Source organism: Acinonyx jubatus, chromosome D2 (genome assembly GCF_027475565.1).
Source record: "Acinonyx jubatus isolate Ajub_Pintada_27869175 chromosome D2, VMU_Ajub_asm_v1.0, whole genome shotgun sequence".
Lineage (NCBI taxonomy): Eukaryota > Metazoa > Chordata > Mammalia > Carnivora > Felidae > Acinonyx > Acinonyx jubatus.
Genome location: NC_069393.1, coordinates 31,547,611 through 31,561,516, shown reverse-complemented (window position 1 = coordinate 31,561,516; position 13,906 = coordinate 31,547,611). Strand labels below are relative to the sequence as shown.

General features: G+C 43.9%; 1 protein-coding gene across 1 annotated transcript in view; it reads left to right on the top strand.

Moving 5' to 3' along the window:
• The first annotated feature begins 231 nt into the window (after positions 1-231).
• PSAP (prosaposin) overlaps positions 232-13,906 on the top strand; it is a 33,669-nt gene continuing 19,994 nt past the window's right edge. Inside the window, exon 1 of the mRNA XM_015063398.3 lies at positions 232-389. Within this exon, the coding sequence (XP_014918884.1) occupies positions 350-389 (40 nt within the window). The 5' untranslated portion in view covers positions 232-349. The remainder of the gene's footprint in view (positions 390-13,906) is intronic.

The following is a 13,906-nucleotide window of genomic DNA, read 5'->3' as shown; positions in this document are numbered from 1 at the left end:
AAAGCGGTACCTCACTGAAAAAATGTGAGGCTTAAAATATACACATAAAGTCTCTAATATTGACTTATTCAAGTACTAGTTTTCTTCTCGAACGACCTCTCCTTTCCCTTCCACCACACGTTTTTCCCCCTCCCGTCCCATCCCCCCTCTCGTCCTCCTTCCACCTGACCCCCTCCAGTCGCGCAGGCGCCCTGCGCGTGGCTGAGTCAGGCTGCGGGGAGAGCTCAGACAGGCCTGGCCGGGGCGGAGCTTGCGCCTGCGCAGTGCGCAGCTTTGGGGCGGGGCAGGTTTATAGCCGCTGAGGATCAGCTGACGCTCCGCATTGCAGACTGCGGAGTCGGGCGTCGTCATGTACTCTCTCTTCCTCCTGGCCAGCTGCCTGGGCGCGGGTAAGCCCTGAGACCACCCCCAACCCCCCCAGTCTGGGGAAGGGGTTTCCCGCAGAACGCTGCCCACCCGTTCTGGAGCGGACTTTCTCGGGCCTCGGCCCTCCTCTATTGGGGTTGACGAGGGGCGCTCACTGCGCAGGCGCTTGCGCAGCGCAGATAGCTGCGGGGCGGCGGCGGGGCTTTGGGAGGCGGCTGGCAGACCGGTCTCCTAGAAGCCCCCGGGCCCGCCACTAAGGGCCGGGGCGAGTGGGCTAGGCGGGCAGGACGGGAGAAGTAGTATCTCCCTCGGGGTTCGAGATGGTGTCGCCGCGGCCTCCCCCCCAGCTCTGGGAGTGGGCCTGGAGGGTGACCCCTCTTGCACCTGTGCTATGCTTGGGCTGGGTGCACGTGATCGAGATGGCCTGGAGCCTCATCCATTGGGACACACTTAGGTCCTTGGCCTCAAGCTGCCCCAGTTTTAAAGAATGTTGAGGTTGCAGGAAGCACATAAGTATGTCATCTATGTAGATGTTTATCTTTACATAGATATTTTATTCTTGATCCTACGTCTTGAATCAGATGATAAGGGGTTTTGTGCGGATGATTTTGCAATGAAATTCACATTTCACCTCCTTTAAAATGTCTGGCACAGCCGCTGGCCCTTTTTCGCAGTGGCCTTTATTTTGGGGGAAAATAGAAGTACGTGAGAAGCTGTGCACAGGAATATTCTTACATTTGTTTGTTGCCCTTAAATAGTACTGATGGTTATTAAAATCATTGCAGGCTATTAAGGCAATGCTTGGGGACCAGCCGCATGGCCTTCTGGAATTAGAAGGAGCCCTTCCGCCCTCCCCATGTTACTGTGACCTTTATTCCTCCAAACTCGTGCTCATTTAAATCCTAGTAAAGGGAAATGAGTGAGGTTGAGTACTTATCAGACTTTTATAGTTTGATAGTTGTGGAGCCAGATTTTAGTTTATATACGGAGAGGATCCCAAGTCTGGGTTTTTTCAGGTAATACAGCTGAAAGGAAAGGAAATACACTGAAAGGTAATAAACCCGACCTTTAGGGCCAACCTCAGTTTCTGTTTCTAGTTAACTGTAATCAGGAGCTTTCTTCCATTCTATCATGCAACTGTTAAGATTTCGATAAACTAATAAAATGGATGACAGAGTTGATGGAAAACCGAAGAAATAAGATACTTACAGATGAAATAAATTGAAGATGGTTTTCTTCTGGTAGCTTTCAGCACCTGCCAGGAATGTGTCTTAACCTTAAACCACGCTCTTAAACTTGTTTTACTTGTAGGTTGTGAAAGGTGATCTGCTTATAAAGAAAGATACTTGATTTTGTAGTCACTGAAGGAAATGTATTTCTCTCTGGGGTTGATCCTATTTGCTATTCCATCATCTGTGTAATAAACTGATACTAGTCTCTAAATTTTCTGCACTGATTGAGAACAATTTTTTGTTTAGTATCACAGTTCCTATTGGCAGTGAGTCACTCTTCACAAGACCTTTGTGAGTTCTGAATCATTCAAATCACTAGAAAGGGACTTGTTTCTTTTGAAGTGTAAAAGCCTCCTTTGGTATACTTGGGAGTATGGTTAACCAGAATATTTAGTTAACCAAGAGACCCTCTTCCCTGAACACTTGAGTAAATGGGACCATGTTACAATTCTAGGCCTTATTCTAACCTTGCTGCCCGGCCTTTAGGATTATCCCAAGGTTATGAGTTTCTAATGATACTGAGTTTGTTAATGAAGGTGTGTGGTGACTACAGCCATCCTCTGCTGAGAGGTGCTTCGAACTTGCCATTCCAGCATGGCACTACGTAGTGCCGTGGCATCCCGTACTTTTAATGATGACCTGGTGATGGAGACCCTTGCTTTTGAGATTTTCGGACTCGTCCAGTGGTCCTTCCTTTTCCCCCACCTGATAAAGAAAGTAAAGTGATGGTGTACCGAAAGAATTGGAGAGCATCTAATCTAACCTCTTGGTAAGGAATGAGGACACTGATGTGCCCCCAGAGCTGACTCTCCCAAATCATAGGCCGTGTACTGGGGAAGTCAGGATCAGAACCCAGGACTCCTGACAGTGCTTGCTCTTTCTGTAGCCTCTCATCAATTCTTACCTTTTACAAACTTACTGGGTTGTAATTTGCATACCAGAAACATGCACGTTGTGAGGTGTAGAACTTGATTGATTACCACTGAGCGAACATAACCACCTTAAGCAGCCCTCAAGGTCAAGGGATAGAGAGCATCAGATCCCCTGTACCTCACCCATTCACTGCCTTGTCTCACTTGCTCCAAAGGAAACCACTCTGTTAGCTTCTAGCACCATAGATGTAAAAAATAACTGTTTTTGAACTTTTTGCAAATGGAGCCATGGTAAGGCATACTGTTGGGTGACTTCTGTGGTGGACAAAGACAGGGCCAGTGTTAATGAGGTGATGTGTGTAAAGCACGTGGCATGGTGCCTGGGGTGTGGTATGTGCTCAGTGAAACCTAGGTGCCCTGTTACTGTCACTTGGGTGGTGGCTAACCATGTGAATGGTGTTTGCCCAACACTGAGGAAGGTAGGCTCTTGGGGGATGTTAGAAGGTATTTTATATATATGTGTGTGTGTGTGTGTATATATATATGTATGTATATGTATGTAGATGTACATATATAAAATGCATATGTATAGTATGTATATGTATATATAAAAATGCATATATATGCATATATGTATATATGTATTATATATGTATATATGTGTATAAAATGCGTATATATGTATATATGTATTATATATGTATATGTATGTATTATATATATATATATATATATATATATATATAAATCCATTTGGAAGCTCATATTTATGATGATTCAAGACATGAGTTTGTGGTGTAGCCTGCTGAATATCAACACAACTTCAGTTCTCACCTGACAGGAATTTTGGATAAATCTGATTTCTCAATTTTCAATCAATAATCAGTTTTATTCTGAAAATATTAATGTTATTCATGAAAGGTTTATTTGTATTAACCAGTCAAGGATTTGTTAACTGCTTTACTTGCATTTGACAAGCCACATCCAGTATATTCTACAAGTTGGATTGAGTGATTGCATTTGATAAGCCACATCCAATATATTCTACAAGTTGGATTGGGTGGTCTGGATTTTTCTAGATCAGGGGAGGGGAACTTGTTCCTCCATTTTCTTGGTTTGTGAAACTGGAATGGCCAGACTGGGGCTTGACTAGACGGGGAGGAGGGAGGGCAGACAGGGGGCTGCTGCCTGGGGAAAGCACCTGATAGAGGCGTGGGAAGCTCTCTAAGCCAAGACCGTGCCACTTGGGCAAGTGTGTGCCAAGCTTTTGGAAACGGTTTTCTAGCATGGGCATTCCAGATAGCTGGAAGCCTTGCTCTCTGGCTCTTATTTGGTTCTGCCATGAGAAAGGAACGTCTAGATTCTCTTTAAATCAACAGAAAATATGAATTATGTTACCCTGCCTTTTTTTTTTTTCTAAATAATTTTAAAATAATGGTGAAAAAGACAGTGATTGGGATAAAGAATTTGGCTGTTGCAGAAGTACTAGTTTGCTTTGCTTTTTGTTTTGTTCCATGAAATTCCAGAAAATAACCAGAATTATGTCTTTGGGTAATAGTTTGTGTACTGCTAAATAATCTGTAAATTCCATGTTTTCTTTTGGAATTTGTAATTATAATGGGACTGAGATGATACCATGGAAAATAATTTTATCACATCACTAACAGCTGTACGACCTTGGTCAGGTTTCTTACACAGTGGTGCTTCCTCATCTGCAAGATAGGGTTACTGATCATTCTGATCTAATAGGGTTGCCGTGACGCTTTAGGACTTCACTCTGGAAGGATGTAGGTAGTACATACTGTAAGCTTGGCTGCTATACCATGAATAAAAACCATATCATGTTTGTCAGTGTTCTTGTACCTGCACAGGCGACTCTCCTCTGCCCTTGATTTTGTGACATCCCCTGGCTTCTTTCATTTCAAAGAATGTTTTAAATTTAATAAAACAATTAAATTATAAATACGTGTGCTGTATGTAATTACTGGGTCAGGAAAACAAACGAGGGTATAGGCAGTCAGCAGTTAAGAGGGGGTGGAAGTCTATATGCTAGTTAGCTAGACTTGGTGTGTAGCTAGATCAGCCTTTATCAGCAGTCTAGCAGATCAGGGCCTGGTTTTGGTAATCCGAGTATTCATAATCTAGGCCCGTTGTTACTAACCATCATACCTGTTTTAAGTCCTCTCCTCTGGTTTCCCTGTCCATACGTGGGGGTGAACAGTTTAGATGATAGCTGCACATAGTGAATAAGTCCAGCAGTGAAAAAATGAAGGGTAAAAAGTCTGTTTCCATCCCACCAGTGTCTCCCAGACCTTTCCCAGAGACAGCTTGGTACTAGCTCCTTTAGGAGCCTTCCAGAGCAGCATATAATTGTGTGGGGTTCCCCTTTCTCGTTTTTTTTTTTTTTAACACAAATGTAAAAAAAATGTTTTAATTTTATTTTTTTTATAACACAAGTATGTGATAAACATATTACACTGGCTTGGTCTTTTTCACAGGTGGAACATTGTAGACATCCAGAAAAGTGGGAGAATAATTAGAATGAACACCCGTGTGTGCAATACTTGGTTAAGAAACAGGGCCTAACAAATCCCTCCTCCCTTTGTAAATCACCTTCTTGGGCTTGGTGTTTATCGTTCCCCTGTAGGTCTTTATCCTCTCATACATGTAAGTATGACTGGTATGTATTGGGTATTTTAAACACTGTACAAATACTGCATATATTCTTGGGTTATTTATTTTTTGGCTAGTGAGCTTCATTCATGTTGATAATGTGTGGTTCTTTCATTTTCACTACAGTATAGTATTTCATTTACGTCATGTATACTCTGTTGCTAGACATTTAGATTATTTCTAGTTTTTTCTCTTAAACTGCTTCTGTAAGTGTTCTTGTGCACATGAACAGGCATTTTTCTAGAGGATACACCTAGGAGCAGAATTTCTGAGTTGTGGACTGTACATATTTTACTTTAGGAATTGCCGAATTCCTCTCACATATTTTGGCAATTTATATTCCCATGGTATAAGCAATTTTACTTGCATCAGTAACATTTGATATTGTCGGACTTTAAACTTTGCCAGTTTTATAAAAGAGTGATTAGGTTTGCATTTTCATGCTAGTATGGATAGACCTGTCTTTTAAATTTCAGAATAATTTGAGATTTATGGAAAAATTAAAAAGATAGTGTGATGAGTTCCTATCTACTCTTCACCCAGCTTCCCCTATTGTTAACATCTTACGTATCCACTATACCTTTGTCACAAGTAAGGAGTGAACATTGGGACAGGGTCATTAACTACACTGCACACTTCATGTAGCCGTTAGCAATGTTCCCACTAATCTCAGAATCAAATCCAGGGTACCACACTGCAGTTAGTTGTCATGTCTTAATCTCTTCCTTCCTCCCAGCTGTTTAAAAAATAGTTACAGAGGGTTTCATTGTATGTATGTGCCAATTTATTTTTTTATTTTTGTTTTAGAGAGCAAGAGAGAACATGCGAGTGGGGCAGAGGGGCAGAAAGAGGGAGAATCCCAAGCAGGCTTCACACACAGCAGGGTGCCCAATGCGGTTGGGATCATGACCTAGAGCGGAAATCGGGAGGTGGATGCTCAACTGACTGAGCCACTTAGGCGCCCCTATATGAGTCAATTTAGTTAACCTCGTTGATGAACATGTTTGTTTCTGAAAAAGTGAGATGAATCCTAATAACATTTCCAAATTTTAAAATTGAATCTTGGCCATATTTGGGCAGATGCTGCTTTTGAAAAGAAATTATTTGCATTAATGGAAATCTCATAAATAAGATTGAAGGAGATACTCTAGAAAATTCTTCTGGCTAGTCTTTGTGATGTCACTTATTACGGTAAAAAAAAAATTCTTCAGCAGTGGTAATGGGGTGCTCTCCTGTAAGTGTAGGCATTGGTACCAGAGGGTCCTGGGGTTTCCTGTCTCTCATGGGTTAAAACTTAATTTGTCTTGCAGGCTTGCACGTCACCCTGTCTTTGGCCACCTTTCAGGGCTCTTCTCCCTCTTCCGTCAGGTCAAGGCTGCTCTCCAGCTTCTGGTGCCTTACCGTTGCTTAGAACCTTTGCATTTTGGGTTCCACCTGTCTGGAACATTTTCCTCCCAAGACAATCCATGTGGATTCCTCCCTCCACTTAGTTGTCTGCTCATCTGTTGGCTCGTCAGAATTCCTCACTGTGCTGTCTGCATGGCCATGCTGTCCTGCTCTAGTCTCGTTCTTCTTTTGGCTTGGCTTCATTTTTCTTCATAGCATTCCCCAGCACCGGGCATTCTATGGTATGTATATCTGTCGTCTTGATCACTTGCTGTGTCTGCAGCATGTTTGAGTGTGCTCAGCCCATAGTAGGTGCTTAGCGCTGCTAAGTGGCGGTGTGGGGTGCGGCCGAGTAGACTTCAGCTCAGGAGGCGCTGGTAGGTTAATGGTGTCAAGTCTTTATCACGATTAAAAAAAGTCTTTTATTTACTGAAAGTAGTTTTAGAATTGGTGTCTAGGGGTTGACAGATCAGTGACTTTGAGCTCAAGTGAAATGTTGACCATTATAATAGTTTATGTCCAGATTAGGGGGACCCTCAAACCTGTTAGGATATTACGTGGCGGGTAGGGACATAGGAACCTAACGACTTACATACCCTGTGGTTAACAGAACTTAGATAATCCTGTGGTGGCTGTGATTTGAGGTAAATCTGAAAAGGGAACCAGCCATAATTTGAGAAGTTCTTTCCCCTGCTCTGGGTTCCAGATATGGGTTGTTGTAAGCGGTGGCTCTCAAGCTTTTGGTCTCCGCATCCCTGTATACTTGTGAGTTATTGACGGACCCCAAAGAGCTTTTGTTGATGTGGGCTGCAGCTTTCAATATTACCGTCTTACAAATTAAGCTGGCAATTTAAAAAAATAATCCTTTAGAAATGATAAACCCATTAACCCGTGTTAATATAATTTTCATGAAAAATAACTTTTCTTAAACACAAATATATTTAGTGAGAGAATGGCTTGTTCTACATTTTTGCAGTGTTTTTTTCAAACACCTGACAGGATTCTGTGCTGCCTCTGCATTCAGTCTGCCGCCGTGTCACATGCTCTACGCGTCCGGAAAGACTCCACTGCGCATTTGGGAACGAATGAGTAAAAAAGGCAACTAACACCCTGGTGTTATTACTGTTAGGAGAATTTTGACCTCACAGACCCCCTGAGGAAATCTCTGGGACCCTCAGGGTTCTCTGGACTGTGCTTTGAGAACTACTGGTAATAGTTGATTCGCAGGAACTACAGGCATCATAGCTAACACGGAGGGTTTATTGTGTACCCAGTACTTTTTAAAGTGCTTTTGCCTAACACTGATTTAATCCTCACAACAGACCTGTGAGGTAAGAGCAATGAAATCAGAGTGCTAGGGCATTCTACCATTCTGTTCTTATCTGTGCCATGGACTGAAGTTTAGGTTTCGGCCCTTCAGATGAAAGGCTGAAGGGTGGTATTCCTATAAAGTATTAACTAAGGTAAGTTAAAGTTACATTTATAGCTGACATGCACGTATCTGCGATTTTTTAGTTGATCGTGTGGGACAAGCCCGGAACACTGAGTTTCCTTATTAGTGGGGCTCGTGTGAAATCTTTTTTAGCATATTACTGTCTTTTTTTTTTTTAATTTTTTTTTTTTCAACGTTTATTTATTTTTGGGACAGAGAGAGACAGAGCATGAACGGGGGAGGGGCAGAGAGGGAGACACAGAATCGGAAACAGGCTCTAGGCTCTGAGCCATCAGCCCAGATCCCGACGCGGGGCTCGAACTCACGAACCGCGAGATCGTGACCTGGCTGAAGTCGGACGCTTAACCGACTGCGCCACCCAGGCGCCCCAGCATATTACCGTCTTCTACGGGTGTGGAGAGACCACCCAGCCTGTCAGCAGGGCTGAGGTAGAGCCCATGCCGGCTTCTGGCTGACTGAATCGACTCCTCTGCACACCTGGGCCGGGTCTAGAGCCGTGTAGATGTGCCGCTGACCTCCGCCTGTACCCGTTCACCTGACCAGACCCTAGGCAGTCCTGCCAGGGGCTCATTTCTTCACGGTCCACTTGTGTCAGCATCTTATCTAAGGTGATTTACTTTCATCTCTGATCATCAGCTGATCGATGCTTTGGAAGAAGAGCTTTGCTAGCAGTTTGTTGGATTGGAGTGCTCTTGAATGAACTAGATAGGAATTTCCCTTCCCAAAATTAATTATGCCACTTGTATCACTCTTGTGTAATCTAAGAGGATTGCGTTCTTGTCCCTCGGTGTCTCAGTTATCACCGCACAAGCTAATTTACCCAAGGACTCTATTGCCTTCTCCATGGAGATCAGTTTTTTTGCCCTGGAATGATCTCACTTATGAGAAGAGTGAAGGGACAAGAAGAGGGAAAAACTAAGGAGGGAGAGGAGAAGCAGGGAAGAAAGAACCTTGTCTTACATAACAGGAATAATAGCTTATTGGGGCCAGAGGTGATGGGATGTCAGCGAGGCGACCTTGAGACCTTTATTGCCACGGATTTCTTTTGTGATAAGAGGAATATTTGGACCTTCTTCAGATCAAGGCAGGCTGCCTCTGAGTATATGCTCTTCTGAATGATTAAATGGGCAGTGCTTTTTATTCTTCTCGTCAGAATGTTTCCAAGAGCAGGATCCTGCAAAGAAGAGACAAGTGCTCTTTGCCATAGAAGGTATTTGTGACACCAGCCTTTTGCTGGAGTAGTCAGTGTTGAGTGCGTTGCTTTATGTCCTGCTCTTAGGGGATCTAAGTGCATGAATTCTTCTGGGAAATGTTTGAATGGAGGGAACCTGCGGTAGATGCTGGCCCTCCCGGGGTTAGCCTTTCTTGGTTTCCTAGCAGCCTGCCTGTTGCCATGGTGTTAAATTAGCCAGGCAGCAGATCCATTGCCCTGTGGAATGTATGCACTGATTGTTGGTGCTGGGAGGCTGCTTGTATTTTCTGTTATCCTTTTTTTGGGCAACTAGACTCCAAACAGTATTTAGCATATGCTACTTAAGATATTTGCAAGGAAAAACGATGGCTAAAATAATAAGGCTGATTGTTTTAACACATAGAGCTTATAAAATACACCTTCTAGGAAAGGTCGTTCCGTTCTTTCTGAGAATGTTTTTGAAAATCTTTGGTAATTACATTGTGTATGTGGGCTTTTAAATATCCTCAGTGGAGGTAAGCCTTATAAAAGACTTGTTATTTGGGGACTATTCTGGTGAATGAAATAGATTAAGCTGGTATTTAGTTAGGCTTAGGTTTGACTGCAGACCACAGACAGCTAGAATAATAGTGGCTTAAATATGATAGAACTGTCCTGTCCTTCCACAGGAAGTTCAGGAGCCAGGAGCCCGGCAGTGTTGTGGTTCTACTTCCAGAAGAACTCAGACTTAGTCCCTTTCTAAATGTCCATCGTGAGTGCTAAAGATCCAGCCATCACACTTGCCTTTAAAGATGTGATACCTCTACTAACATCTCATTAGCCAGAATGTGGTTTCCTGTCCAGACCCTGCCGCCAGGGAGACTGGGAAATGTAGTTTTTAAATCTTGGCAGGCATGTCTATAGCTAACATGGTTAGCTGGTTCTCTGGAAGGAGTGGGGAATGGACATAAGGAGTAATTTGTGGTCTTGTAACCAAACCCAAGTTCATCTGTTGCATATGCAACAGAGCCAATCACTGAGACCTCAGGTGTGCAGCAAGGGAAGGCTTTATTTGAGAGCCAGGCAGCCAAGGAGATGGGAGTGCAGGCCTCAAATCCGCCTCTCTGAAGGGGCAGAGAACAAGTTTTTTTTTTTTTTTTTATAATTATAGGGGTTGAGATTACATATATATTGATGAAAAGAGGGGGGTGGAACTCATGACTATTGATGAGGAAAGATGGAGCATGTGCATTGAGCAAACATACATGAAACTTACTATTGTTCATGTTCATTTTAGGGTGGAGACATAAAATAGGGCAAAGTTGGAGTCCTGACATCAGGAGGTCCTTTTAGGACAAGGAGAGGGGCTATGTGCATGCTCCAAGAGCCTGGATAAACTGGATGAGGTCTTGGGCTCCTTGTCACTGGTAGGGAATGCAGGGCTTGCTTGTTCATTGGCTGGAACCTTACCAGTGACCTTCAGCTCAGGCCTCTGCAGGGATAGCTAGTGGATTTGTTAGTGGGGTTTGAAAAAGAAACAACAGCTGATTTGGGAGCAACAGGGCTTTGAAAAACCAGCTTTAAACTTCCTGATAGTTTGAGTCTCATTAACCCTGTGGAATATAGTTTCAGTTTCTGCCACATTGGGCAGTAATTGTTCCCTGAAACTGGTGGTTTAGCTTTTTTTCTGCTTTTGAAGGTAACCTGGGAGAAAATTATACCACAATATAAAAATTAGAACGTGAATGCCTTCTGTTGGTGGCTCTTTCCCTCAAGTCCACTATCATTAACAGTTAGGTACAATTAACTGAGCTTCGTAGGAACCAGGCACTCTGGGTCATTTCTCTACTTTCTCATTGATTTTCACAGAATTCCTGAGAAAGGGGTGCTCTTTTTTCCCTCATATTTTGGAGATTGTGGTGAAATTACTTGTCCAGGTCTTGGCTTTTAGTAGACACCACTGCTGAGGGCAGTGATTATGTTGTCTTATTGCCTCCTCACCCTTCCAGAAAAGTACAGGCTTTAAGGGTGCTTTTGTTTTCTTTTTTTTTACATTTTTAATTTTTTTAATCTTTATTTATTTATTTTATTTATTTTTTATTAAAAACATTTTTTTTTCAACGTTTATTTATTTTTGGGACGAGAGAGACAGAGCATGAACGGGGGAGGGGCAGAGAGAGAGGGAGACACAGAATCGGAAACAGGCTCCAGGCTCCGAGCCATCAGCCCAGAGCCTGACACGGGGCTCGAACTCACGGACCACGAGATCGTGACCTGGCTGAAGTTGGACGCTTAACCAACTGCGCCACCCAGGCGCCCCTAATCTTTATTTTTGAGAAAGAGTGCGAGCAGGGGAGGGGCAGAGAGAGGGGGAGACACAGAATCTGAAGCAGGCTCCAGGCTCCGAGCTGTCAGCACAGAGCCCGACGCGGGGCTTGGACTCATGAAACGTGAGTTCATGACCTGAGCCGAAATCGGACGCTCAACCCACGGGGCACCTCTCATTCTTGCTCATGCAAAACTTCTTTATTAGCACGTACGTAGGTAGTATCAACTCCTGGGCTGCTTATAGTGGAGCCTGTTTTACTCTTTGTGACTAACCAACAGCTTCTGAGGTTTGGGGATACAACTCTTTAGGTCTTCGAGCTGCCAGTTAATTACTTGATGAGTTGCAGAGTAAACAGACCAGCCTGGATTCTACTATTTGTGGGAGCAACCATTTGGGGTGAGGTAGTGGATCCGAGATCCTACTGTTGCTACTGTAGGGGATGTTGATGATGCTGATAGCACTTACTGCACTTCTGTAGCATGCTAGCTCCGTGTTTTACAGTTACTGGTTAATTTTTACAAACTCCTGGGAGTGCTAGCGATAGGCCCGTTTTGCAGATTGGAAGACTGAAGTCTTAAGGTCGCCTGACTAGAATTGGTGGAGCCATGATCTGAACCCTTGACTGATTTCAAAGCCAGTGTGGTAGGGGAGTTCAGTTATGCGGATAAATTAAAATGCCAGAGAGATGATGGTGAAGGCGTGATGGCTGAGAGATGTATTCTGGTAGTTGAAAGTGCCTAACAGCCATGTCCTCTTGATTCTCAGCAGCAGTACAGTGACTCCAGTAGTTGCGTCTTCATTTTATAGATGAACAAGCTCAGGAGAGTGATTTGCTGAAGGTCATTTGGGAGGGACTTGAGGAAGATCTTGATTTTAGTATCCCACATTTGAAAAACATTTAATTTAGATGGTGATGTCAGTTACCTTAGATGTCTCACTTTCTAGGCTCAAAATTTACTTTTCTTTTTGCAAGAAGCTATCACACCTAAAACACATGTGGCTCTAGTGAGTTCTCTCTGCCTTCCAGGCCCACTAAGGTTTTTTTGTCTAGATCTAGACTCAAGAGCTGCCGCAGAGCCCATTTCTGGTGTAGCTCATGGCAGCCATTCTCAATACAGTAAAATTCCATTGTAGCCTATTTTTTATAAATGACCTACATGTGGAATTGTTTAGAATATGTCTATTTTCTTCTGGGCCTGGGGAGTAAAAAGGGAACAGAGTGCACCCATCCCTTTGCTGAGAAAATACAATGGAAGTCTTGTGTCTTAAAACAAAGCCTGTCTTTCCTTAATGAAATGGAACTTGCCTATAGGGTTTTAGTGTCTCTGAAGTGATAATTTCTCTAATTTCAGTGTACTAGCCTTTTGTCTTTGAGGGCTCAAATGGCAGGCCTTGGAGCTGAGAGAGGTAGTGCTTGTTTGTCCTCAGGAGTGTTTGTGTCTTAATAGGACACATTTAATCAGAACTCTCCAGTGGGCCAGGCACACATTCTAAGAACTTTCTTAGAGTTCAGCATATTGCCTCAAGAGAAGAAAGTTGGGGAGCGCCTGGGTGGCTCAGTGGGTTAAGTGCCAACTTCAGCTCAGGCATGATCTCATGGTCTGTGAGTTCGAGCCCCGCGTAGGGCTCTGTGCTGACGGCTCAGAGCCTGGAGCCTGCTTCGGATTCTGTCTCCCTCTGTCTCTGCCCCTCCGCCGCTTGCACTCTGTCTCTCACTCTCAACAATAAACATTAAAAACAACAACAACAACAAAATCAGGTGTAGAGAAGAAAGTTGGTATTTGGGGGCAGAGTGTGGGAGACAGAATAGAGATGAAAGCTTTGCTGGGAACACATTTTGAGAAATAACTGATAAGAAAGTGGTTTACGGTGATTTTTATGTATTGCTTATGTGTAAACACTGAAAAGGTCGTTTGCCTCATTTTACAAGAGTGAAGACGTGTAGCCCCTAAAGAACTTAGCCCTGCTCTCCACTCAGAATTTCTCTTACACAGAATTCCTTGTAGGTTGGGTATTTGCTTTCTGCTTGGTTGCTTCTGCTTTTGGACAGGTCATCACCTGACGAGGCATCCCATGCCCATTTTGTAACCCTGTGGGCGTCCCCTATCTCGAGCTGTGGTCTGCTTCTCTTAACCTCTTTATTGCTCTGAGGTCTGGGTCCAAAACCGCACAGAACAGATCCGCTCTCGTGTGATCGCTGGAAGGTGCCCTTTCCCTATGAAGGTGACTGTTTCTTGGAAACATTCTCCCAGCCAAGCACCTGCAGTCTTCTAGGGGATGCGGGAGTGGTGTCACGTGCCCCCGCCTTCCTGACCTGCCGAGCTTGTCCCTGTCTCCTGGGAAGCGGAGCACACAGGCCTGAGCCCCGCCGCCTGTCAGTGGGCCCGCAGCTGCAGCTTCTGACCACCACCTCCATCCTTGTGC